The sequence below is a fragment of the Crotalus tigris genome, unplaced genomic scaffold (genome assembly GCF_016545835.1).
Source record: "Crotalus tigris isolate CLP2741 ecotype Arizona unplaced genomic scaffold, ASM1654583v1 scf7180000019100.1392032, whole genome shotgun sequence".
NCBI classification, from domain to species: Eukaryota; Metazoa; Chordata; class Lepidosauria; order Squamata; family Viperidae; genus Crotalus; species Crotalus tigris.
The window spans coordinates 1,015,751-1,042,808 of record NW_024097375.1 but is presented as its reverse complement, the minus strand read 5'-3'; the positions used below and the strand labels follow the sequence as shown (position 1 = coordinate 1,042,808).

The 27,058-nt window shown below is 39.2% G+C and overlaps 1 protein-coding gene across 4 annotated transcripts; it reads right to left on the bottom strand.

Moving 5' to 3' along the window:
• Window positions 1–27,058, bottom strand: LOC120315399 (protein regulator of cytokinesis 1-like). 4 transcript variants are annotated; one of them, XM_039359678.1, is made up of 14 exons: window positions 26,900–27,058; window positions 24,216–24,348; window positions 20,810–20,932; window positions 18,504–18,737; window positions 17,421–17,594; window positions 16,271–16,423; window positions 16,018–16,165; window positions 14,021–14,157; window positions 12,371–12,466; window positions 11,703–11,843; window positions 11,172–11,261; window positions 7,950–8,042; window positions 5,154–5,255; window positions 1–564 (listed from the first exon to the last, which is right to left on the bottom strand). In XM_039359678.1, the coding sequence occupies exons 1-14, from the start codon at window positions 26,920–26,922 to the stop codon at window positions 490–492; spliced, it is 1,722 nt and encodes a 573-aa protein (XP_039215612.1). In that variant the 5' UTR covers window positions 26,923–27,058; the 3' UTR covers window positions 1–489. The 4 variants fall into 4 exon arrangements, with proteins under 4 accessions (XP_039215612.1, XP_039215613.1, XP_039215614.1 ...); XM_039359679.1 differs by having other exon boundaries at window positions 18,504–18,710; XM_039359680.1 differs by lacking the exon at window positions 5,154–5,255.

The window sequence follows — 27,058 nt, the reverse complement described above, 5'->3', positions numbered from 1 at the left end:
TCGATGAACTGAAACTTTTATTTTTTTAACATTTACATAAACACTTGTTTTGTAATCTTAACATGTCAATAATGAAAACAGAAAAAGGGATCAATGGCTAACCTGACTTTCATATATTATATTCTCTTAAATAAAACGTAAGGGCTTTCTGATACATCTGCTTTTTATCACCCCCTCAGTTTATACATAATTGTTCCTTTAATCACACACCCCTTATTTTGTAAGTTCATTCTGCATTTAACACAGATAAAGGAAACTGTTTAAGCTTTCTGTTTGCTTAAGTTGTTCCTCCCTAAAGATAGCGTTTATTACATACGTGATGATATTCTGACATCATTTTATATACATATAGCCAGAACAGAAATAGTGAGTATTACAAAAAGATGACCTATTAGTATCTTATTATATAATTATATAGTGTTCATTCATCATATAATTACAATTCCCATTGACCTGATGAGCTTTGTAAGAGAAGAAATCAAGAACAGCTCATTCATCCAAATTCTCTTTGAGTGTGGAATTCAGAATCTTGTTGTGGATGCTTGATTTGATTGTAAATTCTTTCTGTAATATTACAAGGAATAACAAAAATATGCAGTAGAGCTAACAAAAAATAAATTCATAAATCAGTTTCCATTTCAATGCATTTCTCCTTCATGCTCAAGTAAAACTGTAAATCAGATGATCATATTGTTTTGGTGATCCCAACAACCAAATACATTTCCTGAATATGTGCACATTACATATTGCACTAAATTCTGGCTTGCTTAAATACAGGTAGTCCTCACTGCAGTTGGAATCAGCAACTCCATTGCTATGCATATGTCGATGTACAATGTCAGTTCTGGCTCTGGTTGTAAAGCAAATCACCTGTGGTCTTTAATAAGCATAACCTCTGTCAGATTGCTGTGACTTGTAATTTCCTGTCAGCCTCTCTATTGATTTTGCTTCTTGAAAGTGGCTGGGAAGGTTGCAAATGGCGACCATGGGGATGCTATAACTGCTGTAAATGTGACGCTGGCCGCAAACACCTGAATTGCTATCCCATGACCACAGAAACGCTGCAACAGTCGTAAGTGTGAGGACTGGTTGCAAATCTCCTTTATTGAGTGCCATTGTAACTACAAATGTTGCTGGAACAGGTGGTTGGTAAGAAAGGACTACCTGTTTAGCTTACTTGAATGAATCAAAACTGGCTGAGTTTACAGAACACATTCCCCTGGGGCCAGACATCCTGCTTCACCTGACTAAAACATTTTAATTAAAAAATAAAACAGGAAGTTGGCACCCTGCAAAGCAAACTGCCAGCCTCGCCTATATACTTTTAATGTCCCCAAAACATGAGGGAAAATTGCAGCACAGGGCTTTGCATAGAAGTATCTACCTCTGTTTAGATAACAGAGAAAGGTAAGCAGGGATGTTAGAACATGGGCAGGGACAACTTTTGGCAAGCCAAAGCTTTACAACTATTTGTACCCCACCAGATTGCCATACCTTGACAGAGTAATCCTTCGCAGCACCCATTTTGCAAGCCTTACCCACACCATGTTCTCAGAATTGATATATGCCAAAAAAAAGAGGATGTGCTCTACATAAAGCCAACCAAGTAATCCATGCTATAGTTTAAAGTGATTTGGGAACCCAGTGACTTGTTCTGTCAACACACCTAAAGCTGGATGGTAGGGAGTTTGTGACCCGTAGCCCACCAGCATCACTTATCATTAGCCATGTTGATTGGGCTGATGTTAGGTACCAGGCATATCTGGAGCATTATCGGTTTACATTCCTGACCTGAAATTTCTTTGATGTTTACAATATTTTTATTTAAGAGTAATATCCTATGCATATTTATTCCAAAATAATCCTCACAAGATTTATATGCCTACATATGCTTAAGTCTATGTAGGATTGTTTGGTGGAATTAAAGTTGCTTGGTGGAATTAAATTCAAGATTAACTGTTTTTATTTCCTAAAACTTCAACCCTGATAGTTCCATAATATTATCTGGCAGAATTAAACTGCAATAGTGCTAAGCACTATTAATTACACTTTCACAATACTCCAAATAGTAATAAAATCATTGAGACTAGCGCTATTCTAGTCAGCTCTTCCCAGCAGTGATTCTTAAAAGTGTAACTCAATGCAGTTAAACATGTTCTAAAGATTTTTCTGAAGATTAACATCACAAAGAGACAGATGATCATATCATATCCTTTATACATTATTTGACAAGGCATGGAGAGGAATTTCACAGAGAACCAATTATCCAAAGCAAATTATTGAGAAGCAGAGAAATGGAGATGAGTCAAGAGTATCAGGTAAACAAACCAAAAGACCCTTCTCTAAACAAATCCTTGGATTTAAGAGAAGAACTTGGAAAAAAAAGATGGCATAATTCACAGAAGTGGTTCAAAATGAAGACTGCAGAGAATCATGAGAGTGAAGAGCAAAAATCATAAACCAATAAAGACATGACTTAAAGACATCATTAAATAGGATAAACTAGGAAAAGCTGCATGTTTAAAACAGGGAACTGCTGGCTACACTCACTGGGGTGAATAAAAATCTTAGATTTGGATAGAAAAGGGATCGCTTAAAGACTGGTAGTTTTACAACAGTTCGAAGTTATTAATGGCCATGAAATGGATGCTTTATAGCCTGTTAAGCACTCCTGGCTGTCAGAAATGGTCACGTCCCCCCCTCACAATCACATGACCACATGTTGGGTGGGTCAGCTTTATGACCAGTTGTGGTATTCAATGGTCCTATAACCACAATTTGTGATGTTTCTGGCAAAAAAAAAAAAGCCCATTCAAATGAATGGGTTCGTTTAATGACTGCTGTGCTCATTTAACAACTGCTGCAAAAAAGTCCTGAAAATTACCTCTGGTTATGAGGGTGCTTCAACTTACGACTACAACAACTTATGGCCATAATTATGGTGTCAATTACAGTCATAAGTCAAGGACTATCTGTAGAAATTAGAAAATTAGTAAATGAATTGTGAACATGCATCATATTGCCTCAATATTTTGAATGTTATATTATTTTAGAAATGGGGAAAATTTTATATGATAGTGTAGTTTGACAAAAAAGTAATCAAGGGGAAGAGGATTGGTTGAAAGTTTTTGGCTTTTTTCAGTGGTAGACAGAAGTATGTGTGAAAAGGGAGAAGAGAACAAAAATGGTTAAAAATATAACCATAGAATTGAATCAAAAGAGACAATCTGTAGTTCTCATCAATCCTAAACAATCCTTAGATCCTGAATGTGTTATTTGCCTCAGTTTTGATGTGCAGTGATATCAAAATAGTTATCCATGCTTTGGTTAGATAAGCTTAAGCCTTTGTAAAACCCAGCCCACAATGCATATCTTTTGCACCCTAATGCTTACATTGGTGTAAATTTCAAAATTAGTGTGTGTGTATGTTACATTATACTTATGCTATAATGTATAATATAAACATTTACATAAAAATATGTACTGCAACAGTATTTTTTTAAGAGAAGCTACCAAATTTTAATAAAATTGAAAGTGAACTAACCACATGCTTTTCTGGTCAATAATCAGAGTATATATGGATCTTCAATCCAAGATTAAAGTTATCAGTTTTCAAATGGCATTTATTTTAATATATGTTGTTTTTTCCTTTTAACGTGTGGCAAAACCTGGTGACAACATGTGCATAGGGTTCTGGTGAAGGCAGCAAACCACCCATTTCAAAAGAAATTGGGGTGAAAAATGTGGTAAAAAGAATGTAGATAATTAAAAGAAAAGAAACACGTTTCTGGGGGGGGGGAAGTGTCAGGGAAGAGTAGAGCGGAATTTTCAACTATTTTCTTTTTCCAGGGAGAGCAAAACATGATTTTTAACTAGCAGACAGGATATTTTAACAGCCACATTAGCTGAAACTCTCCTAGGAATAAAACGATCCTCAGCAAAATAAGCTGGTATGGAGAACTGTTCAAAGAAACCATTTGAAATTTATGGGATAGCAAGAAATTCAAAATATAGTAGCTTGTCAACTGGGATATATGAAATGAAAATATTAAATGAACCCTCTTTTTCCATATTTGTTTTTAGGTGCAGTTAGAAATAGGATTTGAAAAAGGGACCAAAGGAAAGGTCTTGAACCCAAGCTAGAAGACTTGCGTAAAATGTAATGATTTATTACCCATTGTTGCCAATGAAGATCTCTTGATAAAAAAGCAGAATCAAATTTAGTTGACTAAGAAATTAAATTTGGTTTCATATAATTATATACTGTAGTTTGTTAAATTACAGGTGGGCATAGAATCAACATTATGGGTTGAGGAAGAAAAAGGTATTAATAGCAGAAATGACATCAAGGTTTCCTATGGTCAGAGAATATTATTTTTAACTGAGCTGAGAATAAAAAAAAAAAATGGGGCTATTTATATAGGATTAAGACAAGCCAGAATTTAAGAAAGAAAAAGTAGCTGAAGAGCAAGTGCAATTAAAAGAAGGTTAATTGTGAGAGTTGGATAAATTAATCCCACCAGCAAGTGCCTTTATTCTATCTTGAGTTATTCAACATTCATAAAGCAATCTTCAAATACAGGAAGTCCTCAACTTGTGACCACAATTGAGCCCCAAATTTATGCCGCTAAGTGAGACATTTGTTAAGTGAGTTTTGCCCCATTTTACAACTTTTCTTGCCACAGTTGTTAAGTGAATCATTGGCTTCCCAAATTTGACTTTGCTTGTCAGAAGGTCACAGAAATTGATCATACGACTCTGGGACACAGCAACCTTCGTAAATATGAATCAGTTGCCAAGCGCTGGAATTCTGATCCCATGACCATGGGGAGGCTGCAACGGCCGTGTGAAAAATGGTCATAAGTCACTTTTTTCAGTTGCTGTTGTAACTTTGAACGGTCACTAAGCAAACTGTTGTAAATCGAGGACTACCTGTAATCCCAGACAGAATAAGGATTAACATTCCCTTCATGCAAAACATTCACACAGCCAGTGATTATTTCTTCTTCCAAGATACCATAATTTAAGGAAACCCCTGGCTCCTATCAATATCATTACTAAACTGTAATAAAGCTAATATTTAGCCTATTGCTCCCGACGTTCTACTTATTTCCTATGAATCTATGCAGTAAGGAAACACAAGTTAGACATACCAGAAAATCTGAATAACTAGGTTGGCTGTCAGATTTGCTTTTCTTGCACTCTTCTAAGGATGCTTGGTTCAGGGAATATAGAGGTGTGCTTTTGGAAGAAGTCTGCAAAATGTAATTGCAATACACACCTAGTCTCAAATTACATCAAATATAAAATATAGCCAAGCAAATAGCTGTTGTAGATCAGGGGGAAATAATTTTATCTACTTTTTTTAAAAAATGATTTTTTAAGAAATGATTTCAGATAACCACTGACATGGCAAATTGCAGAACCACGCCTGCCTTGAGTGATGGGGGAGAGGGGACTGTCAGATTGTTTAGCATTTGGATGGGAGACCACTAAGCTAGAATAAAAAAGAAAGAAAAAAAAAGCCATTCTGGTAGAAGGCAATAGTAATTTCTTATCAAGAAAATTTCCCAGAAGTGTCCATGTAGTTAAACAAACTTGAGAGACTTGTTTGAGGACTAGAGCAAGGGTATCAAACTCGCCACGTCACGTGACATGACTTATCGCGACTTTTTTTCCATTGCCGGCCCGTGGGCTGGCAGTTTGACACCCCTGGACTAGAGCATTGTCTTATAAAATCTGTTCTATGTCTCACACTATTATACAACTTATTATCTCATCCAGCTGGTTAAAAAAAAAAAAATCAATAGCATTCATAATGATAGTTGTTTCAATTGGCCTTTTGAGTTATCGCCCGAATGTCATCAATCAATTATTAAACATAGTTAAGAGTAGTCCATCGGTTTCAGATAGTTAGGTTTATACAGTATTTACCTGAAAGGTAAACCAGACCTTTTATTTTCTCTGAATAATTTATCTAAGATGAATGGGATCAGATTCACTGAGAATATATTACGGTAGTAAAGAGGCAGCTTTCTGGATAATCTTTTGCGGGAATAAGTTGTCCACTTAAATTCAGTACTGGCAATCAAAATTCTCTGGGAGGAAGCTAACAATTTCTCATTCATGAAACAATTGCTTTCTGCATGCCTAAAGGAGAAAGTAAGTCATATCTAATGTACTATAATGGAATTTACTTCCAGATATTTATACAAAGAACTGTAATGAAAGTAAAGATAATTTTTTACATTCTTCTATTTGTTATGTAAACAGTCATAATACATCATGAATATTCTTCATTCTGTACTATGACCTTTCCTTAACAACTTAAAACTGTATTAAACTTATAATCTTTTCAACTGTACACAATATTTTCAACAATCTTACGCAAACATACATTATGAAGAAGTATTTTCTCAGAAATGGAAAAATACTGATCTGTTACTTTTCAAAAAATATGTGAATATGAGATGCAATTCAGCATACACTTTGGAAAGTCATGCTCCTAAACTTTAGTATTACAGGTCTAATGAATTTTTATATAAATAATTTTGTATAAATCCAAGAGCTGAATCCCTGCTAAGAATGTGAATTTTTCTTAACATTTGCAATTTTATTATGATCCATATGAAATATTTTCTGTAGAATATTATGTAGGCAAAAAATGGACCATTGTGGTGTTCGTCATAACTTTGCATGTCATGTTTCCTATGATCAATAAGACAATAGCTGAGCTTTCATTGAGTAGCAGTCAAAACATTTTTGCTAAGTTTGGAAAGCCCTTTAATATAAATAAATAGCAATAGCATTTAGTCTTACAGTATATACTATTTCATAGTGCTTTATAGCAGAGTTCCCCAATGTTTCCAGCTTTGCGGACGGGTGGCGGGGGGATGGTTCTGCACGAGCAGCATGCCTGCCACTTACGTAAATAGAGCGCATGCGCTCACCCACTGCTTGCGCAAATGAGGATGTGCGTGTAAACTCACTGGCCATTACTGCGGCCCAGTTGTAAATCCCTAGCCCACAGGTTGGGAATTCTGCTTTTCTGAGTGGTTTACAATGTCAGCATGTTGACCCCTCAACAATCTGGGTACTCATTTTACCAACCTTGGAAGGATGGAAGTCTGAGTCAACCTTGAGCCCTGTTAGGATTGAACTCCATACTGTGGCAGAGTTAGCCTGCAATATTGCATTCTAACCACCTCACCACCAATCTATTTATTATAAATTGATAAATATGGATTATTTATAAATCAAATAAACTTTGAAAAGTAATATCACAAGAGGCACAATTATTTGCTTACCAAAATAAGATTAAATTCTATTAAAAAAAATCTTAACCTCATATACACAGAGCAAAATTAAATAATCTTTGCTGATACATTTTTACAATAAAAATTATGTTGCCAGAACCAGTTAGAGATGTTAATTATACATACAAACATAGAAAGCATAGCTTGTATTCCTTTAATATCCAAAACAAACAAGAAATTAGAGGAACTTAAGGTACTTTTGAATAAGCACTCATGGAAAGATTATTAACACTTGTCAATTCAAGTTGAGTTCAGTTTTTTGCTTTTTTGTTCAAAGCTGTACTGATTCAGGAGTTTAGGTTAAAGCTTACAAATGAAATCCAGTGTATCATATGTGGCTTCTCAGACACATTGTTATCCTCTCTCTAATCCTGAGGGAAACACCTGTGGATGTCAATCACCAAGCAGATCAGCCAGTAATAGAGCAATCAGGGAGAAGTATAAATCAAGCTGGCTCATGTGCCATGTGATACACAAATGCCTTGCCCACAATGAAAGAAACCCAGCCAATGTTGATCAAAAAGTGGATTTGCACTGTGTTCCCCCAAACCTGAAGATACAACTGCTCATTATTTTATTACGTTCCAACAACCAGACCAAGTTTTAAATAGAATTGTGATCAATTTTACTCACTTTGGTTTGAAGTGACAGTTTATCAGGAGCAGAACTGCTGGTTGCTATGTTACTACAACTGGATGCTTTCAGTACAGTTAAGTTTGAGGCCACCTGAAAAATATAGTTATAGTCAGAGATAAGAAACTTGTGGACATTTTAATTAGCAGCACATTAAAGTTTAAAACCAGTACTAATTTATAAGAACATATTCTTAGGTTATCTCAGTCTAGAGTCTAGACCAGTGATTCTCAACCTGTGGGTCGGGACCCCATTTGGGGTCGAACGACCATTTCACGGGGGTCACCAAACAACGCAGTCCGCCATTTTTTCCCCCTTTGCCTTAGCTGTACTACTCCCTTTTATTCTATTGGCTTTTGAAAGCCAATAGAATAGACTCTCTTGAATAGAGTCTAATTCTATTGGCTTTCAAAAGCCAACAGGAATTGTCCAGGCTGTCTCTGCCCTGCTAAGCCCGCCAAAAGTCCCATTCTGCAAACGGTGCTGCACCAGTTGAGTAGTCCTCGACTTACGACTGGTTGAGTAGTCCTTGACTTACGACTGGTTGAGTAGTCCTTGACTTACGACTGGTTGAGTAGTCCTTGACTTACGACCGGTTGGGGGTCGCGGCATTAAAAAGGTTGAGAACCACTGGTCTAGACAAAGACCTTTAAGAGTCTTCTTTTTCAGGACTGCAGTACTATATTAGATTAAGGCAACAAAAATTCAGATAAAAGACAGGGAAAAAAGATAACTTCTTACTGCCATTTAGTGGGTAACAACTGTTTACCCGGACTGTGGAGTCCTTGGTGCTGAGCTTGGTTGCTTGCAGATGATCCTATTTAATTGGAAAATGAAACATCTGCAAGCAAACAACCAAGCTCAGAGACCTCAAGAATTTCCCAGTTCAATCCAGAGCTACGTAAATTCTCTTTGATATCTGGATTAAAATAACTATCAATTAATTAACCAGTGGAATGGCTTGCTTTCAGAAGTTGTGAGTGCTCCATCACTGGAGGCTTTTAAGAAAAGACTGGACATCCATTTGTCTGGAGTTTCCTGCTTGACCAGGGGTTTGGTTTAGAAGACCTCCAAGGTCCTTCCAACTCTGTTATTCTGTTAAAATTATCTATTCCCTACAAACCTCCTTTCCATATGGCTGTTTTTTCAATATTATTTAGAAACTGAAGTTGACTCCAAACAGAATAGCAAGTTTGGTCAAGTGAAGCTAGGATTGATATGCTAATACTGTGAGATTTCCAGCCCTAATTTAAAAAAAAAAAAAAACCATTCTGCTGATTTTAGCTTCTAAAGCCATCAAAAGTCTAGGACAGGGGTCTTCAAACTTGGCCCTTTTTATGACTTGTGGACTTCAACTCCCAGAATTCCTCAGCCAGGCACGCTGGCTGAGGAATTCTGGGAGTTGAAATCCACAAGTCATAAAAGGGCCAAGTCTGAAGACCCCTGGTCTAGGACTAGCATACCTAAAGATTGACTTCTTGAGTTCTTTATCAAAAGCTATCAAAATATAACCTCATCAAGTGAAGTGAGCTAGGTGGCTACTAGGGACCGCATCTTCTTAGAACTGGCATTAGCTGTGAAATGGCCTCATCCAAGAGGATGAGGCATCTTTGTTCTGATCTCTTGGATACCATGGCAAAAAGTTTCTCCCAGCCTTTTGCAGAAGTTGCTATCTTTCTGTTTTATGCTGGTTTTGCCATACATATTGGTATTGCTGTACTATTATCACTGTTATAATTGTTACTGTTGTAATTATTTTTAAAGCTGATTTTATTTCTTTCTACTGAAAATATCCTGCAACTTGTTTTAGAATATTGAAAAGCTATATTTTTATTATATTATGTCAGAGTTGCTGAGCCAAAAGAAAGTTTTAGGGTGGCCTATACCAGGGCTTTTCAACCTTTTCACCCATTGTACCACTTTTAGGATATGGCAACATCCAAGTACCACCAGTCGCCTAGCAAGGTGTCAAAAATTTGATAACCAAAAAAAAAAAAAAAAGGAAAAAAGTGATAAAGTACAGGTAGTCCTTGACTTACAACAGTTTGCTTAGTGACTGTTCGAAGTTACAATGGCACTGAAAAAAGTGCCCCCCAAGCCACAGCCGAGCAAGACACCTGCCTGTCCACCCAGTGGTGCTCTTTCTCCTGTCCGAGGTTTTCATTATTGTGAGCAGTGGGGGTGGAGTGGAGGGTATTGGTTTTTATTCCCCCCGTCTGCTGGGTAGTTGCAGCAGGTTTTGGTCACTTCACATGACTCTGGGACACTGGGACCATCATAAATATGAATTGCCAAGCATCTGAATGTAAATCACTAGAGATGCTGCAACATTCCAACTGATCGGCACTTCTGGGCTCAGCAGAAGCGCCAGGATCAGTGCTGAGCTCCAGCTGGATCCTGGCACTGATCCTGGCGCTTCCACTGAGCCCTGACAGCCCAGCAGCTCCAGCCATCTCTCGCTCAGGCTTGTGCGGTGCTGCCACCAGTTCAGCTCAGTCCCCTCCCCTGCTACCACTTTTCTAGGATGGTCGCGTACCACCTGCCAGGTGCCAATGTACCACAGGTGGTACCCTTACCACTGGTTGAAAAGCCCTGGCCTATACTACAGACAATCAAGATAGGATTCTAATAGATTTAGTCTCATTTTTTAAAAGTACTTAGTAATCCGGAAATTGCCTTTAACATACAGCAATCCAAATATATTTATCCATTTTTGTGCAGAATAGTTATATGGCTATTCTGAAACTATGGTAGAAATGCTTAAGACATTCCTGTGACAATGGACCTGCTAAAATTCCCAAGATATCTGTCAGGTTCCAGGTTTCTTTCGATTTTTAAGATTTTTTTTTTTAAAAAACTGAAAGCTAATAACTAAAGGGCCAGCTTCAAACATAGTCTCTTATTACCAAAAATACTTTTGAGTCCCATACAGCTTTACAAACTGAAAATAGTGGGGTTTTGTAGCCTACTATCTGACTTGAACCTCTGCACACCTGCCCAAAAAAAAAAGACAAAAATAAGAAGTAGGGAGCAATTTGGAGGCAATGACGGACAAGGAGAAAATTCAACAGTCCTGGAATATAGGAGTTTCAAAATGAGCCCTTCACAATAGACCCTACAATATTGTATTATATTCCTGACTTTTTATACCATGTCTCATTTATACACAGGACAAACAGGATGAAAATTTGTTAGCAACTAAGCATTCAGAAAATATTTTACTTTGCGTTTTTTGTTTGGAGTTGCAGTATTCACATGGGCAGATCTCTTCATAGCTCCTTTTGGAGTTGCAGACTCATGCGACTTCACTGACTGAAACATAAACAGTTATAGTAAATGTTGATACATTTTACACCAATCTATATCCAATCATGCAGACAACCATGATCTCCACCTTTTGATTATTGTTAAAAGATGGACAAGAATATTGACCATTCTGTCTTTTCATTCTCTCCTTCAAATATGAATTACATTCAGATAATTGTTACTCATTAATCTAGCCAAAATTCACCTCTAACATATTTGCAAACAGCTGCTAACCATGCTTTGAGTTCACTTATTGAGCAACTTCAAAATGTTGGGAAAGGGGACAAAAAGATAGCAAAGGTATAATTAGTTAAAAAAAAACCCACTTTCCTAAGTTTCAATAATGTGATGCTTACATCTAAAAAAAAAAATGTAAAAGACCTGTCTTCAAGCATGAAACCACTTTATTCCACAATAAAAGCACCGAAATCATGAATAACAACTTACTGTTTTGGGTTGATCTTTTTTAAGTTTGTATTGTTGCAGCTGATGAGCCATGGAAACAAGAAACCTCTGGCTTCTAATAACGAAATCTGAATTATGTTCCTTCTCCCAAGTCTCAATATTTTTCTTCAGTTCTTCCCCTAACTAAATTTGTAAAAGAAATGTCTACGTTAATTATTCTGCAATGTTAACTATGTATTTATTCCATTTCTATAGCCGCCCAACTCAACCAAGTGCCCAAGTAATTAGTTTCAAATATAAAAAAGGCTTACTCATAATACTACTTCAGAATAAAACTTTTTATGTCTTAACTGTATTCTGTTAAAACACACAATGCAAAGAAATCATCAATAATTTTAAGAGGTATGTCAATAGAAACATATATTTTCCATTTGAGGAATTTATAGACAGGTTTACTTATATACATAAAATTTTTGCAATCTACAGAAGAGCCTTATGAAATGAAGCTAGAATAAGAGAGCCAATATAATTATATTAACTTCATGTTACATTGCAGCTCTTTTAACCTGCACTGTTACAGTATTTGATGTTTGTCTTTTTATTTAGAGAGGTTCACGATTGCTAATCTTTCACTGTTACCCCTATTCTCAACATACATACATACATACACAAATGAGAGAAGCTATGAAAACATTGTCCTGGCATTTTACCTTTAACAACTGCTTTTGGATCTTTGAACGTTCCCTTTCGTCTTTTAGCAAGTTACCCCCTCTGTTTAGGAGCCTGCTTGGATCGGTTGATTTTTTCTAAACACAAACAAATTACATACTGAATAACCAAACATGTATTTACCGATAGCAACTTCAATTTCACTATCAATCCTGTCATAAGGGGATCTTCCTTCAGACCTACAGCCAAAGCATAATGCTTACTACACATGTATTGGATGTAATTTTCTCATTTCATCAACTTAATGCTAGAGTAGGTTTTATTTTGGTGATCTATTTATAACAAGAAAACAAACCAGACAAGTCTAAAAAGTCCAAGAATAATATCAAAGTAATAAAATGAAAATACTGTTTATTCACTCAATGACCAGCAAAAATTGAAAATATACAACACCAAAGTAAAATCATATGGGTGAGGTAAAATACTGTACTAGCGTAACAAATTATATGATAATATTTCTAGATAATACATTTTCCAGTTTAGATACAGGCAGTCCCCCAGTTAAAAAAATCTGACTTAAGGACATCCCCTAGATATGAAGGGGCTGCCTATTAGTAAAAAAAATGGCAGACCACATTCTCTTTTCTCAAGCTGACAAAGCACTGCAGCACACAATACTTGAAGACCCAGTAAAGCGGCATGTTTTCATATATAGTCTATTTTCAGCAGTTCCTGAAAGCATTGAGTGGGTTTAGTGCTACATTGGCTGCAGGAAGGGGAATGCCTTCTGCTATTTTTAGTAATAGGCAGTCCACCTGTATATATGAGTTTTGACTTAAATATACATTCTGGTTAAAGACAGGGTTAGGGAATGGAACTCGTTCATAACTCAGGGACTGTAGGAAAAGAGAAGGCAGAGCTGAGAGGGGGACAGTTAAGTGTGTCATCAGGTTAGAGTCATTACGTTCCCACAACTGATCCAAGTCCAACTCCTCCTGAATACCCCTGACCCTTATCCGGCACCAATTTAGTGTTGAACTTCAGTTGACTAGATTCTTGTCTATAAAGCTTCTATGATACAACCTAATGGATGGCCCTGCCTCTTTGCACCTGACCTGTAGGAATGTAATGACTCTAAGCTGATAATGTGATTAACTCCTCTCCCCCCCAGCTTTCTGCTTTTCTCCTAAAGTAATGCCTGTATTGTACCTGGATTAGTTTTAAGAATGCTAGAAATAAAAAAAAAGAACTATAGTTTCCAGGTTTTAAGAATAAGATAATTTCTCAAATAAATAGGGTTTCTGATTGAAATTGAGTTGGGTTTCTTCTCTCAGTCTATTAAAATTTGCAGTTATAAAGAATAAGATCAATACAGAAATCAGCTTCGCTGATCTCATGGCAAAAAACGCCTATTACTTTGAATTTTGTCATTGTTGCAACATCCTTTTTCTACCATTTACTTTTAAAAATCAAATATCTTTCTTCCCATTCAGCTTACTAGGTTGGCATTCTCAAAATCTGTTTTTCTGGGGACAATGGGGAGATATTATAACTCTTCTGGAAAATTCCAGCACTGGGCAAATACTGTGTTCTGACTCACGTCAGAAAAGAGTATTTGCCGTAATTTTTTTTAAAAAATAATAAACTACCCCAGACAATTAAAAAAATATAAGCACTGAAAGAGCATCTACCTGTAATTCAATAAAGCGATCCAGAATGGCCTCCCATTTATGAATACTATCATAAACACACTTGGCTTCTTCATAAAGCACTTTTATTTTGAAAAGTTCCTCGTCATGATGGCTCAACAATTCTTCTGAGAAATTTTCTACACAAATCAGAAAACACACCTTTCGTTAAACCTTGCAAAAAATAACAAGACTAGAAAAAACACATTCATTGTGTCTGAACCCAGAAAATGTTTTGCCATTTGTCCCACTATTCCAATAAACAATACTTAAGAGATAGTTCTTGGGTTGCATTCAAAGTTAGGATGCTGCTGAAATAGGAAGACTTATAACGAGTCCTCAGAGTTCTGGCTGTCCTAGCATTCCCAGTGACGTGTTTGTGATCTGGGTACTCTATGCCAGAGGTCCCCAACCTTTTGAGCACCAGGGACCGGTTCCATGGAGAGAGTTTTTCCACGGACCAGAGGGGGGCGTGGTTTTGTGTCCTGCCTGAATCCTGCAGATGGGGCTTTGTTTGTTTGTACAGCCCGGTTGCTGGCATGCCGTGGCCCGGTACCGGTCCACGGACCAGGGATTGGGGACCCCTGCTCTATGATGGGCTGGATGCCAAAACAAAGCAAGATTAGGCATACACTTCAAAAGAGACCAGGAAGACTGTAATTGGAGCATTTGTCTGGAAAGAACAAAGAATGTTTATTCACAGGGAATATGCACGTGTAAAGTTTGTAACAATTCTGTGTGGTTAAAAAGGTGATAAAAGTAACAGAAAAGGAAATCCAGAACCAAGCTGCACACATAGCAAAGATAGCTGCAACCCCACACATTAAAAAAAAAAAAATGGGAAGGCTGGTGGCATTGGCTGACAGGATGGTTATCTGATTTCAACTAGTTGAGAATCCTAATAATGAGCCTGATGGGTATAGTCATTGTTCTCTTAATCACCTGTTGTGGATTACAATGCCTTCCAACTTTGCCTTTCTGCCTATAGGCAAACTATGCAGTCTACCTGTACACGGATATTGATGCTGGGTGAATCTTGGAAAATGAAATCATTTTCAGATTCAAAGGGGGGGAATGATGGGCTGGATGCCAAAACAAAGCAAGATTAGGTATACACTTCAAAAGAGATCAGGAAGCCTGTAATTGGAGCGTTTGTCTGACAAGAACAAAGAATGTTTATTCACAGGGAATATGCAGGTGTAAAGCTTGTAACAATTCTGTGTGGTTAAAAAAGTAACAGAAGACTTAGGCATCTTGCAAGCTCAGCTAAAAGCTAGGAATGGAGATGGCCTGGAGCAAATAGGATGTGTATTAGATAACTCCTGAAGCATTCATTAAGCAAGGCTTAGGAATAGGGACAGCTAGAGACCAACAGGATAATTGTTAGATTATTATTGAAATGTTTATTAGATGATATTTCTTATATATCCCACCTTATCCTGCCTTCTACTTTAGAGAAAATGTATAAAACTTCATTAATTCTGTGGTTTGAGGTTCCTTGGCATTTTGGCCAGGATCCCTTTTCTTGGAGCTCTTCAATAAAAGCCTGAACTTTGTGTCTGGTGTTCTTCATCGGCCTCAGCACCAGGCTAAGACCCGAATTGGGGACAACATCTATGTCAGGGGTAGGCAACCTTGGCTCTTTTATGACTCGTGGACTTCGATTCTCAGAATTCCTGAGCCAGCATGGCTGGCTCAGGAATTCTGGGAGTTGAAGTCCACGAGTCATAAAAGAGCCAAGGTTGCCTACCCCTGATCTATGTCATCGAGGCTAGCTGCACTCATATGATCATGATTTCGTATGTTTCCTGCCAATTTCCCACAAGTCAGTGGGGAAGCCAGCAGGAAATTTAAAATTGTTCCCGCTACTTTTTCAGCCATGCCCACAGCAACCCTCTCATATGCTTTTAATCTCTTTGCTTTCAAGCACAGGACTTCCCACGGGTAAAGTAAATAATGATTACATTTAAAATTTAAAAACATATGCTACAATGAATTACCATCATAAAAGGGCTGAAATGCGGCTTTTTGTTCATCGGTATAAAAGCATTTTTGCCAATAGCTCTCAAGCTCTTGCCTGACTTTCAAAGTAATTTCTTTAAGTTTCTCTTTCTTCAGCTCTTCTAAGGCTTGCAATTCTTTCTCCCACTAATGAAAACAAGATGAAACCATTGTCAATGGTTACAAAATATACTTCACTTATTACATTCATGTTAGTAGTGGAGAGAGAGATCAAAATTCTCCTTCTATTACCAGATTTGTGGCTTCGCAGATGGAACACTGGCTGGTCATTTTTGTGAACTCTTCTTGTTTTTCTTGTGGCCACTGAAGTCTGTCCCACAGAAGTTGAACCGCTTTCATTATGACCTCCTTGGTGGCTGTCAGAGACTCTTTCTTCTTCTGCAACTACAAAGGCACACTCAAATCAGTACATGCAAAAAAGGTTATCTAAAGAATGGAGAACTAAGGGTTTGGTCTAGCGGTTAAGACACCAGGCTAGAAAATGGGAGAGTGTGAATTCTAATCCTACTTTAGCCATAAAAATTAGCTGGGTGACTTTGGGCCAGTCATCTCTCTCAGCCCAACTCATTCTGCAGGGTTGTTGTTGTTGTGGGGAAAATATAAGGAGGAAGCTGTGTTGGATATATTCACAGCCTTGAGTTATTTGTAAAGATAATAAAGATGGGATACAAATGAATAAAAACTAAGGAAAGTGAACTCTGTTTCTCTTAAAATAGTAGCCTAAAGGGAAAAGCAAGTCAGATCTAACAGAACCTATGTTGACTAGGTAAGTCAACAGGGAAAAAAGGCCCAGTTTCCATGTTCCTTTGCTCAATAAAGGATAATGGTTGATACTAGAACACGATCTCTTTCTCTCTCTGTATGTATGTTCAAACATTGTAAGAGACTGAAAACAACAATTAAAATGCTATTAAATAGCTTTTAATAAGCATAACCTTAACCTTGTCAATCGTTTGCACAGGCTGCTAATACTGGACAGATCCAAAAGATGAGCCTGAGCTAAAGAAAACACTAATTAAATTAATTAAAACTTGATTTATTATCATTCTTACCATCACCCCTTTGCAATGTTACAAAGTCTAGTATAGGGGTGTCAAATCTGATCACATCACAGGCCACACCATGATGTACCGGGACTTGTGTTGCCTTTGCGGGGCCAGGATAGGAATGGCCTGTGCAGGCCACATCCGGCCCGTGGGCTGCTGTGTTTGACATGCCTGGTCTAGTAGACTGATAAACCACATTGTATAAATGCTATGAATCCACACAAAGAAAAGCTAAGATACTTTCATTTTGGAGCCTTCCTTGCTTTTTATGAAATATGATGTTAAACAATATTGTGAGTTAATAGTTCAAGTAATCGATTCACAAAAAGCCCAACCTGATGGATAAGCAGTTGGAGATCTTCAAGGTATTTTTTTGTAAGGCAAATGTACCCTTCTTCGTCGTCACATAACGTATTATTTTCCAGTGTTCCATCAGGTACATGCCCAATTTCTTTACTATATAGTCTGATTTCTCTCCTCAGTTTATGAAACTCTTCTAATCTTTGTTCCTGTTCAAATAAATAAATGTCTTAAAATTAAAGAGATCATTTTAATTTATTCCATTTTTTATTTTTACTGTTATGCAATTTAGAATCTGCCCAACTCATAATATCACAAAGGAAATTAAATACCGTATTAATAAGAAAAAAAAACCCAAGATAAAAAACAAATACAAGAACAAATAAGATGGGCAGGCACTGCAGCATGGAAGATACACTTCCTACAGTAGTTCCTAAAAGATAACACCGATTGAAAGGGTCTGGAGTATGCCAATCTTGTTGGCTCATATCAGCCAGGCAGATACCATGGAAGATAGACAGTCCCCTTAAACCATGGCTGTTTCAACAAACTTGGGGATTCCGTGCCAACAGTGACTCCATGTATTGGCTGCATCATGCATAATATTCTGATGTGTTCTTTCATTACCTTTTTTCTAAATTTACATTTGTTTTACTTGGTTTTTGTATACTGTTTCAACTGTTGGTTTTACTGTAAGCTGCTAAGAGACAACTTGTGTGGGATGGGTGGCCGTATAAATTTGATAAATAAATCACTTATGGTCCAGCGAGGGAGTTGGCACTCTGAAGGTACTCCGGACAACTGTCCCCCATAAAGAACCTTGTAAGAAGAGGTTATTAGTTGACTTTCCATTCATCATAAAATAGAATCTCTGCATATTCCTCCATTTCATGCTTAATTTGATTACAAATTCTTCGCATGTTCTGGATGAAAGTCAAAGTTTATCTTCTGGCAGCAAACTTTATAGAATTTTCAGTGCAGATGAGGTGAAGAACAGAGAGATCTCACCATGCTCACTCATTCTTTTTCGCTCAAGAAAACAGAGTGCTCATTTTAGCTTATTTTTTTCACTGCAATGTCTGATTTGCTAATGAAGAGATATTAAGTCAGTACCGTACCTTTACTTCCAGAAGATTTGTAATATGTTCTTTTAGTTCTTCCAGCTCTGTGGTATTTGGAATACTGCCAGTAGGGATATAATAAGGGGCTACACAAAGCTCTGTACACAACGCCTGATCTTCTCTTTGTAGCTGTGTCAACTTCTCCAGCCGCTCCTGTTTTTCTTTAAGAGCCCTTTCTAAAGCCAGACGATATTCCTTCTCTGACTGAAGGATAGTTAGTCCATCATCAGCCTATAAAGTTATGCAGCAAATATATATATATATATATTTAGCACTTCTGTGAGTGGCCTCTCTCCTATTGTTTGCTGATTCTACTAGAACAGAATAGAACAGAACAGAGCTGGAAGGGACCTTGGAGGTTTTCTAGTCCAGCCCCCTGCTCAAGCAGGAGAACTATACCATTTCAGACAAGTGACTGTCTAGACTCTTCTTAAAAACCTCCAGTGATGGAGCGCCCACAATTAAACAGGGTTGGTTCTGCTATGTGGAAAGAGCCGAAGTCAAGCCACTCCAAGGTCAACTTATGTGAGGGTCGCCAGTGAATTCGGGGAGCATTAACCCTCAACCATCCCACCCCAAGCAGGAAAAGTCCCCAAGAGGAGGAGAAACGTGGAGAGATTTCTCAGCTCACTAGTTCTAATACAGCAGGTTCCATATTCCATCGTTACAACTGGACCTTGGAGATACATCTTTTTTATGGCTACCTTCATGCTGTGAAATAATGTCAGCTCACTCACAAAGTCCACTTGGCCCAGATCCTGTGGTTGTAAGGGAAAGCCTTAAAACAGACCAGTGGGTGATATGTAACCCTATGCTAACATTGGCATTTTACAGCTTGATTCTTCTTATTTTCTTCCCCAATATAGGTAGCTAAGTGTATATTCCAAAGGTGAGGTTGCAATGATTATTAATTATCTTGGCTAACTCTCTTCCTACAAGGGAAGAGGTTTTGGGGTGGTTTTGCTATATATTGCCTGCTGAATCTTGGCTTAAAAAAAAGGTGAAAATACTCAAATAGCAGAATATCTCTGGGGAGTTGCAGAGTAAGAAAGAGTACAAAGAAGAGCAACAACAAAGATGATTAGGGGACCGAAGGCCAAAGCATATAAGGAAAGGCTGCTGGAATCGGGTATGTCTAGTTTAATGAAGAGAAGGACAAGGGGGGACATGATAGCAGTATTCCAATATATCAGGGGCTGCCACAAACAAGAGGGAGTCAAGCTATTCCCCAAAGCGCCTGAAGGCAAGACAAGAAGCAACGGATGGAAACTAATAAAGGAGAGAAGCAACCTAGAACTAAGGAGAAACTTCCTGACAGTTAGAACAATTAACCCGTGGAACAACCTGCCTCCAGAAGCTGTGAACGTTCAAACACTGGAAGTTTTTAAGAAGAGACTGGACAGCCATTTGTCTGAAATGGTATAGGGTTTCCTGCCTGTGCAGGGGGTTGGACTAGATGAACTCCAAGGTCCCTTCCAATTTTATTATTATTATTAAGAAATATCTGGTGCTAAATAGGTGCTGGGACTCTACAACACTGAGATGCAAGAAGCCTCACGCTTACCATTGCTAGCATGGAATTCCAATTTATAGAAGTAAAAAAACAATAGGCAGTCATTTACAAAATTCTTAGGCAATGAACAATTGAACAATCAACTGAAATAAGCTTATTACTCTCCCCTTTGCTGAGAAACACACTATTTTCCCAATTTGCTTCAAAAAGAAATCCCTCAGAAAATTACTATCTCCGTCATCAAGCTGCATTCAATTTAATTTACAGTTATTTGTTTTTTAAATATTCATCACTACAAAAGTCAAAGCAGCTTAGCATTTAGAAAATGCTAATAAAAAATTCTAAAACATTAAAAGCAATAAATACCAAAACCATCAATCTGAATATTAATTTGTACTGCAAGTTTAAAAAATCAATTAGGGCATGAAATTCAGGAGATGAAGAGGCAATCTGGGTGATTTTTATTTTCTGCAAAGTCTTTATAATAAAGACCAACTTAATTTCCACCAGATTTCCATTTCATACTTTGAATGTGCCTACCAAAAAAATTATAATACAAAACCACTGGAAACAAACACTGGACATTCTCAAAACATGTGTCACATATCGGATATCCTATTTTTGATAATACACAGATTCCCTGTATTCCATCACAGATAGTGAAATACAAATGAAATGGTATTTTCAGAATTGTGCCAAGATGAAATTATAAATAAAAGTCATTAATGGCAGCTTAATAGCACTTTAGTTTTCCGTTCTTGGGAATAATCAGCAGTTGAAAAGCACTTACCTTGTAAGGGTCTAGACCAAGTTGATCTCTCAGTATATTCAGCTGATTTTTCTGAATATCAATATCCCTTTCAATTTTTTCCTTTAAACTGCTTTCTTCATCGATCATGTCGTTCAGTAGCATCTGTCCAGAAACCCCCATGAAGCATGTCAGCATGGGTTTCTCACTGATTTAACAGTTGAACTGCTTACTTGACCAGAACCCATCAGAATCTATAGCTAGAATAAAGCCTGTCAATTAACCCAGGATTTGATGTGTGTCCAGGGGCAGTCAAAAAAAGGTATCAGATTGTTGTCAGTCATGGCTTTCATTCATGAATGTAATGAAGAGTTTTGCTGACTCTGTTTCCTCTGTATCCCTCATGCCATTTTACACATGGTTTCATGGAAAACAAATTTGGGGCATGACAACAAAATCGAGAACAGTTAAAACTAGTCCTCCATATTTCCCTGCTACAAAACAAATGTTGCGATACATCAGACAAATAAAATGATTACTTACTAAAAAAGTGAAAAACCGAGTACCTGTAATTGGGAAGAAGGCTTTTAGTTTATAATACTTTGATCTAAACTATATTAAAGTGGCAGGCTTTTTATTCTCTCCGGAGAGACAAGCCAAGAGGAGGGAGAGCGAGGTAGGAAGTTTATTCTCCGGAGAAAGAATAAAAAACTTTTTCCGCCAACTTCCTACCTCGCACTCCCTCCTCTTAGCTTGTCTTTCCAGAAAAGAGAAAATAAAATCTTCTTCCCCCAGTTAATCTCCTCTTCCCCTTTAAAAATCCCTCCCCAAGAGCCCCGCCCCGCCGCCAGCCACCGCGGAGGCAGCCGGAGCTCCTGACCTCTCTCTGCTCAATCCGCAGAGCTCCGGCAAAGCCTCCCAGCCAGTGCAGATTCCCCCCCCCCCCATTCTCCTCTCCGCTACACTTTCTTCCTTATCTCCTTCTCATCTCTTTCTTTCCACCACGTTCAGGAAGGGGTGATGGGAGGGAGCGAGATTGCCAGCGCTGCCATGTTGCTGCCGGTCTTGCTATTCTGCGTGGGGGGAGGGGGGCTGTCCCGGTGAAAGGAAGCCTTGTGGCTGCGAAGCTGGTGGTGCTGGTGGGAGGGTTGGGGGCTGCGCTGATCTACAATCTGGTTGTGTCCATCAAAGCCAGAATGCGCTCAGCCTTAACTCCAGGGGCAGCCCTGCCCTGCCCCCTGGTGTGCGCGCAAATGGAGTCCCGTCCCTGCTGGCTGTCTTGCCAAGCAAGTTGACTTCACACAGGATGCCGGCACTGACCGTCTCCTGGGTGCACACCTGGGGGGCAGGACAGAGGCAGCGGGGCAGCTCCTTGCTGGTTCCAGTGGATCTTAGTGGTTCCGATGGATCTCCAGCGGTTCCAGAGGAAGGAAGGAACGGAGGAAGGGAGGGAAAAAGGGAAGGAGGAAGGAAGGAACAGAGGGAGGAAGGAAAGAACAGAGGGTGGAAGGAAGGAAGGAAGGAAGGAAGGAAGGAAGGAAGGAAGGAAGGAAGGAAGGATGGGAGGGACCATGCCCCTTTGCTCGCCTGGTCCCACCCTCCTCCGCTGGAGACCCTCAGATCTGCCTCAGTCCTGCCCAGGCACCCCTGAAGTGAGTGATGTTGAGATGGCCACACCCATCCCAGCCACACCTGTCCACCCCATCCCCACCCCCTCAGGGCAAACACCATGCTGATGCTGAAATTGAGTTTGACATCCCTGATCTAAACCAGTGGTTCTTAACTTGGGCGATATTGCCCCCCAGGGGGCGATTTCATTTTTCAGGGAGGCGATGGAACAAAAAGGGAGCAATATGGGGGCGATGGAGCGAGACGTTTTGGGGACACTTTTGAGACTTTTTCGTACAGTGAAGGGCTGTATATCTGTCATACAAAAACATCAGATCGCTCGCTATTACTGGATTGAAATTGTGTTTTCAAATGTTCCTCCAGCTAGCTTTAGTACAGAATGCCGTACATATGTGAAGACGCATCGCTTATCTTCATGCGCATTGCGCAGCAGCCTCTACCCATACAGTGGCGTGCCATTGGCCAGAATATGGGAGATACGGGGAAAAGACTGGAAATAAATGATTTGCATCAATATGTCCTGATGACAATTTTAAAGAAAACAAAAAATGTGTTTGCATAAATTGAAGAATTATTTCCTATGTTGTGATGGAGACATTATGTTGGGGGAGGGGGGTGAAGACAACTTCCTCATTGGCTCAAGGGGGCGATTCGTTCAAAAAGGTTAAGAACCACTGATCTAAACTATATTAAAGTGGCAGTTGCTGAGAGACATGTTGATACTTGCATTAAAGATAAACACCTCTTCCCTTGAGCAAGTACTGTACCCTGTTTCAGGTGCTTTTAACTTTCCTGTATTGTTAGAAAGAGAGAGATTGGATTTAATGGATCTTTCGAAGGCCAGCGTTCCAGGTTTTTAAGTAGCTGTCCTAAACACACCAATGTTTTTCACACATTTCCAAAGGGGATAATATATTCAAACAAGCAAATTTTACTTGAAGCACAATACATCTTACAGTAACATTTCCCCCCCCCCCGCCGCCACCAAGGTTTTACAAAAAGAAATGCTAGCTATCTTTATTTGAATACAGCTTGCAACCTTTAGGAAACATATTTTCCATAAAATTTGCAAAGAGTTTCTTTGCACAGAACTACTAAATAAAAAAATAGGGGAAAAAATGATAAGACAATTTGATAAGGTGCCCCTAATCCAGTTTGCTGTATTGTATTTTGAAAAATTCAAGATAACATTTTGTTTAGGTAATATTTTTCCTATTATCTTCCCATCAAGTAGCTTTCCTTTTCTAGTTTCAAAATCTCTGAAAAGCCTGAATTTTTATCATTACAATGAAAGGCTAGAATTATGCAGAATAGTCTGATCTCCCAAGACATTATACATTTCAGAAACTTTACGTGGCATTGTCCCCATATTTTTCCCAGCTGTTGACTTTGTCTCAATCAGCAACTTTACATATTTGAGGCCTCAAAGTACTACAATTGCGATGTTCCACTGACGCTGTGACATTTCCAGGTATGTGGGGTGAAATCATATTGGACTTTTGGGGGGGGGGCAATTTAAAATGAAAATGGATCTTAAACTTACACAAGAACTACTTAAAAATTATTGTGCTGAGAATGGTTATTTTGGGATAATCATAAGCTAGCATGATCACAGGCAGACTGCCTGTAACCTATCTCTGTTTTACTTCAATGAAACCAAAATTTCTAATGGAGCAACATTTGATGGCCAATATCACATCATACCACAAAATAGCAATTTCCCCCTAAAATGGGTTCTGGGAATTGGTACTGGATGTTTCATGCAATCCAATGTCACATAAGACATTTTACATTTCAAGGCTGTCATTCTGATCCATACCTCAATGTGGGACTTTGCAACCTGCATGCGTTCAAGCTGCAACTCTTTGCTAATTCCCATTGCATTCCACAAATCTAGAAGCTTTCCCAGTGCTTGATTCACACTATTCACTAGGGAAGAAGCCAAAATTTCACTGAAAAAGAAGAGAGAGTAATTTCAGTGCCATGAGGACACTTAATGCACGCATTGCCTTTACTCCCAAAGGTGCTTTTTAAAAAGGCAACTGGACTTTGTTTTTCCTTGAAGACATTTTGCTTCTCAGCCAAGAAGCTTCTTCAGTTCTGCTCCTTACATCAGAATTCTCATTTGCATCACATTAGTATTAATATTAGACATCAATGTAATACATTAATACTTTTTTTAACAGAAAATGTCAAAGATTGAACTTCATCTCTGATCTGGTGACCATCACATGTGATTTTGGGCACCCTGAAAAGAACAAGCAGCCAAGGACAAACTTGGCTTCTAACTTGTTAAAAGATGACTAAAACAGAGTACTTAATCCAGCGGTTCTCAACCTGTGGGTTGGGACCCCATTTGGGGTCGAACGACCATTTCACGGGGGTCACCAAACAATGCAGTCCACCATTTTTCCCCCTTTTCCTTAGCTGTGCTACTCCCTTTTATTCTATTGGCTTTTGAAAGCCAATAGAATAGACTCTCTTGAATAGAGTCTAATTCTATTGGCTTTCAAAAGCCAATAGGAATTGTCCAGGCTGTCTCTGCCCTGCTGAGCCCGCCAAAAGTCCCATTCTGCAAACGGTGCTGCAAGTTGTCTGCAGCGAAAGGCGAGCTGTCTGGAAGTTTCCACCCCTCCCTGCTGAGCAACTACTAAAAATGTAAGTAAAAGAGGGCCAGGGGTGGGAGGTGGGAGGCCGGCGGGTGCAGGGAGGGTTGCTGGCACGCATGGGGCCTGGCAGGTGCCTTACCTCCCTTGGGCTGGGCCAGCTGGTGGCCCAGCCAGTGGTCACCCTGCACCGTCGCTGCCCCTTGCCAGCTACGCCTCGGCCGGCACAGGGGGCGGCACCACGCATGTGTGGCGCTCCCGGGCAGGGAAAGTCCTTGACTTACGAGCAGTTGGGTAGTCCTCGACTTACGACTGGTTGGGGTCGCGGCATTAAAAAGGTTGAGAACCACTGAGTAATCAGTAGAAGGAACTTAATGCTGTTCATGCATCTCAGGGTCTTTAGAGAATAGCCCTGGCAGTATACATGTGCTCCCTCTTTTTCTAAAAATATATAACATGTCCCCAGACTTCTAGTTCTTGTAGTGTTGATTTCTGATAACTGCTTGGACAAGTCCCTATAGCAATGGTGGCGAACCTATAGCACGGGTACCAGAGGCGGCACTCAGAGCCCTCTCTGTGGGCACGCACACCATCACTACAGTCCTAGACCTTCAGCTGGGTTTTATAAAAACCTTCTCACTTTAGGCCTCTGCTGCCGTGTACAAAAAAAAAAAAAGGTTCAATCAGTCAATTTCAACTTCTCACGGAAAAAAAAAGATCTTGCAATGTGGGAATTGATTGAACATTTTAGTCCCACCAGTCTGCTGTTACCATCGCAGCCATGCCCACCCATGGGCCACACCCACCCAATGGGCCACGCCCACCCAGCACCCGACGATGCATGTGGGTTTTGGGTTGCAGTTTGGGCACTCGGTTTCTAAAAGGTTCGCCATCACTGCCCTATAGTTTTCTTGGCAAGGCTTTTTGTACTGTTTGGCACTGCCTTCTTCTTAGGGCTGAGAGAAAGTAATTACTGAATGTAGCCCAAGTCACCCAGCTGGCTCAGTGCCTAAGGTGGGACTGGAACTTACTGTACCAAACTGGCTCTCCAAAAACTTCTGTTATTGGAGTATAAAAGTACAATAAATGTAAATACCTAATCAAAAAGACGTTTACAAGGATAGAGGTCCTTCAGTGATTGAGAAGACTAGAAATTTGATTAAATACATTAAATATAAACATAAATTTCGCAGATTTCCACTCAACTATAAATCTCAGTGGAAAACACTATATGCTTAATAACAAAAGATAAATTTACAGTAATGCATTTAAGTGTTCAGAACACACACACACCTTGCTTTGAAACAAAGTTGTAAAATAAGCCAATGTTGTTGTCCTCATAAGATGCAACAGATGGACAGGGAAGCCCCAGAACATCTTTCCCAAAGCAAGCTGGTGACTTTATGTAGCTTAAAGACACACAATTGTGTAGCTTAAAAACCCACAATTGATATGATAGAATAAAGGCACCCTAGAATCCGGTTTGACTCCTGGGACTTCATGGACACACCCATGCTATTTTTTGGGGGGGGGCGGCCAAATATAAGTGGTTAACCACTGCCTTCTTTTAATCTTTTTTTAAAAGATTTGCCTGTCCATCTTTTTTTTTAAACAATTCCCAGACCATAGCCCTGGACTTTCGGTGTGAATTATAACCAGCCACTTCACTGCTTAGCTGTCAAAAGATGAAACCCTATTGCGGCTGGGGGATCCGATATCGAGCCTCCTTCAGACCTTCCTTTGCTTCTGAGGCTGCTTTTCGAGGGGGAGAGAGTGCCATGGCAATAAAGGGGTTCCCACTCCCAAGGGAGCCGAGAAGTCCGGTCGCCGCTCAGCTCTCCAGAGGCAGACGGTTCCCTTCCCAGCCTGGCTTCAGAAAAGTCCTTCACCCTCTTACCTTTCCCGCACAGGTTTCGCCATGAGGAGCTAAGAGACGGCCGTTGCCGCCGTTGCCGCCGCCGCCGCTATTCTCTCTGCAAGTAAAATCCGAACCCGATACTAAGTGAAGACTCAAACTCATAGACAACGCCGCCGCCGCCGCCGCCGCCGCCAAAAT

What these genes read in the sequence shown, in the direction of transcription:
- LOC120315399 (XM_039359678.1), bottom strand. Translation starts at nt 26,922, where the DNA reads ATGGCGAAACCTGTGCGGGAAAG. An exon ending in TTGCAAAGTCCCACATTGAG is followed by an intron (nt 20,933 to 24,215) that starts GTATGGATCAGA and finishes GTTTCTGGACAG; the next exon opens with ATGCTACTGAACGACATGAT. An exon ending in CAAATCTTCTGGAAGTAAAG is followed by an intron (nt 17,595 to 18,503) that starts GTACGGTACTGA and finishes TTATTTGAACAG; the next exon opens with GAACAAAGATTAGAAGAGTT.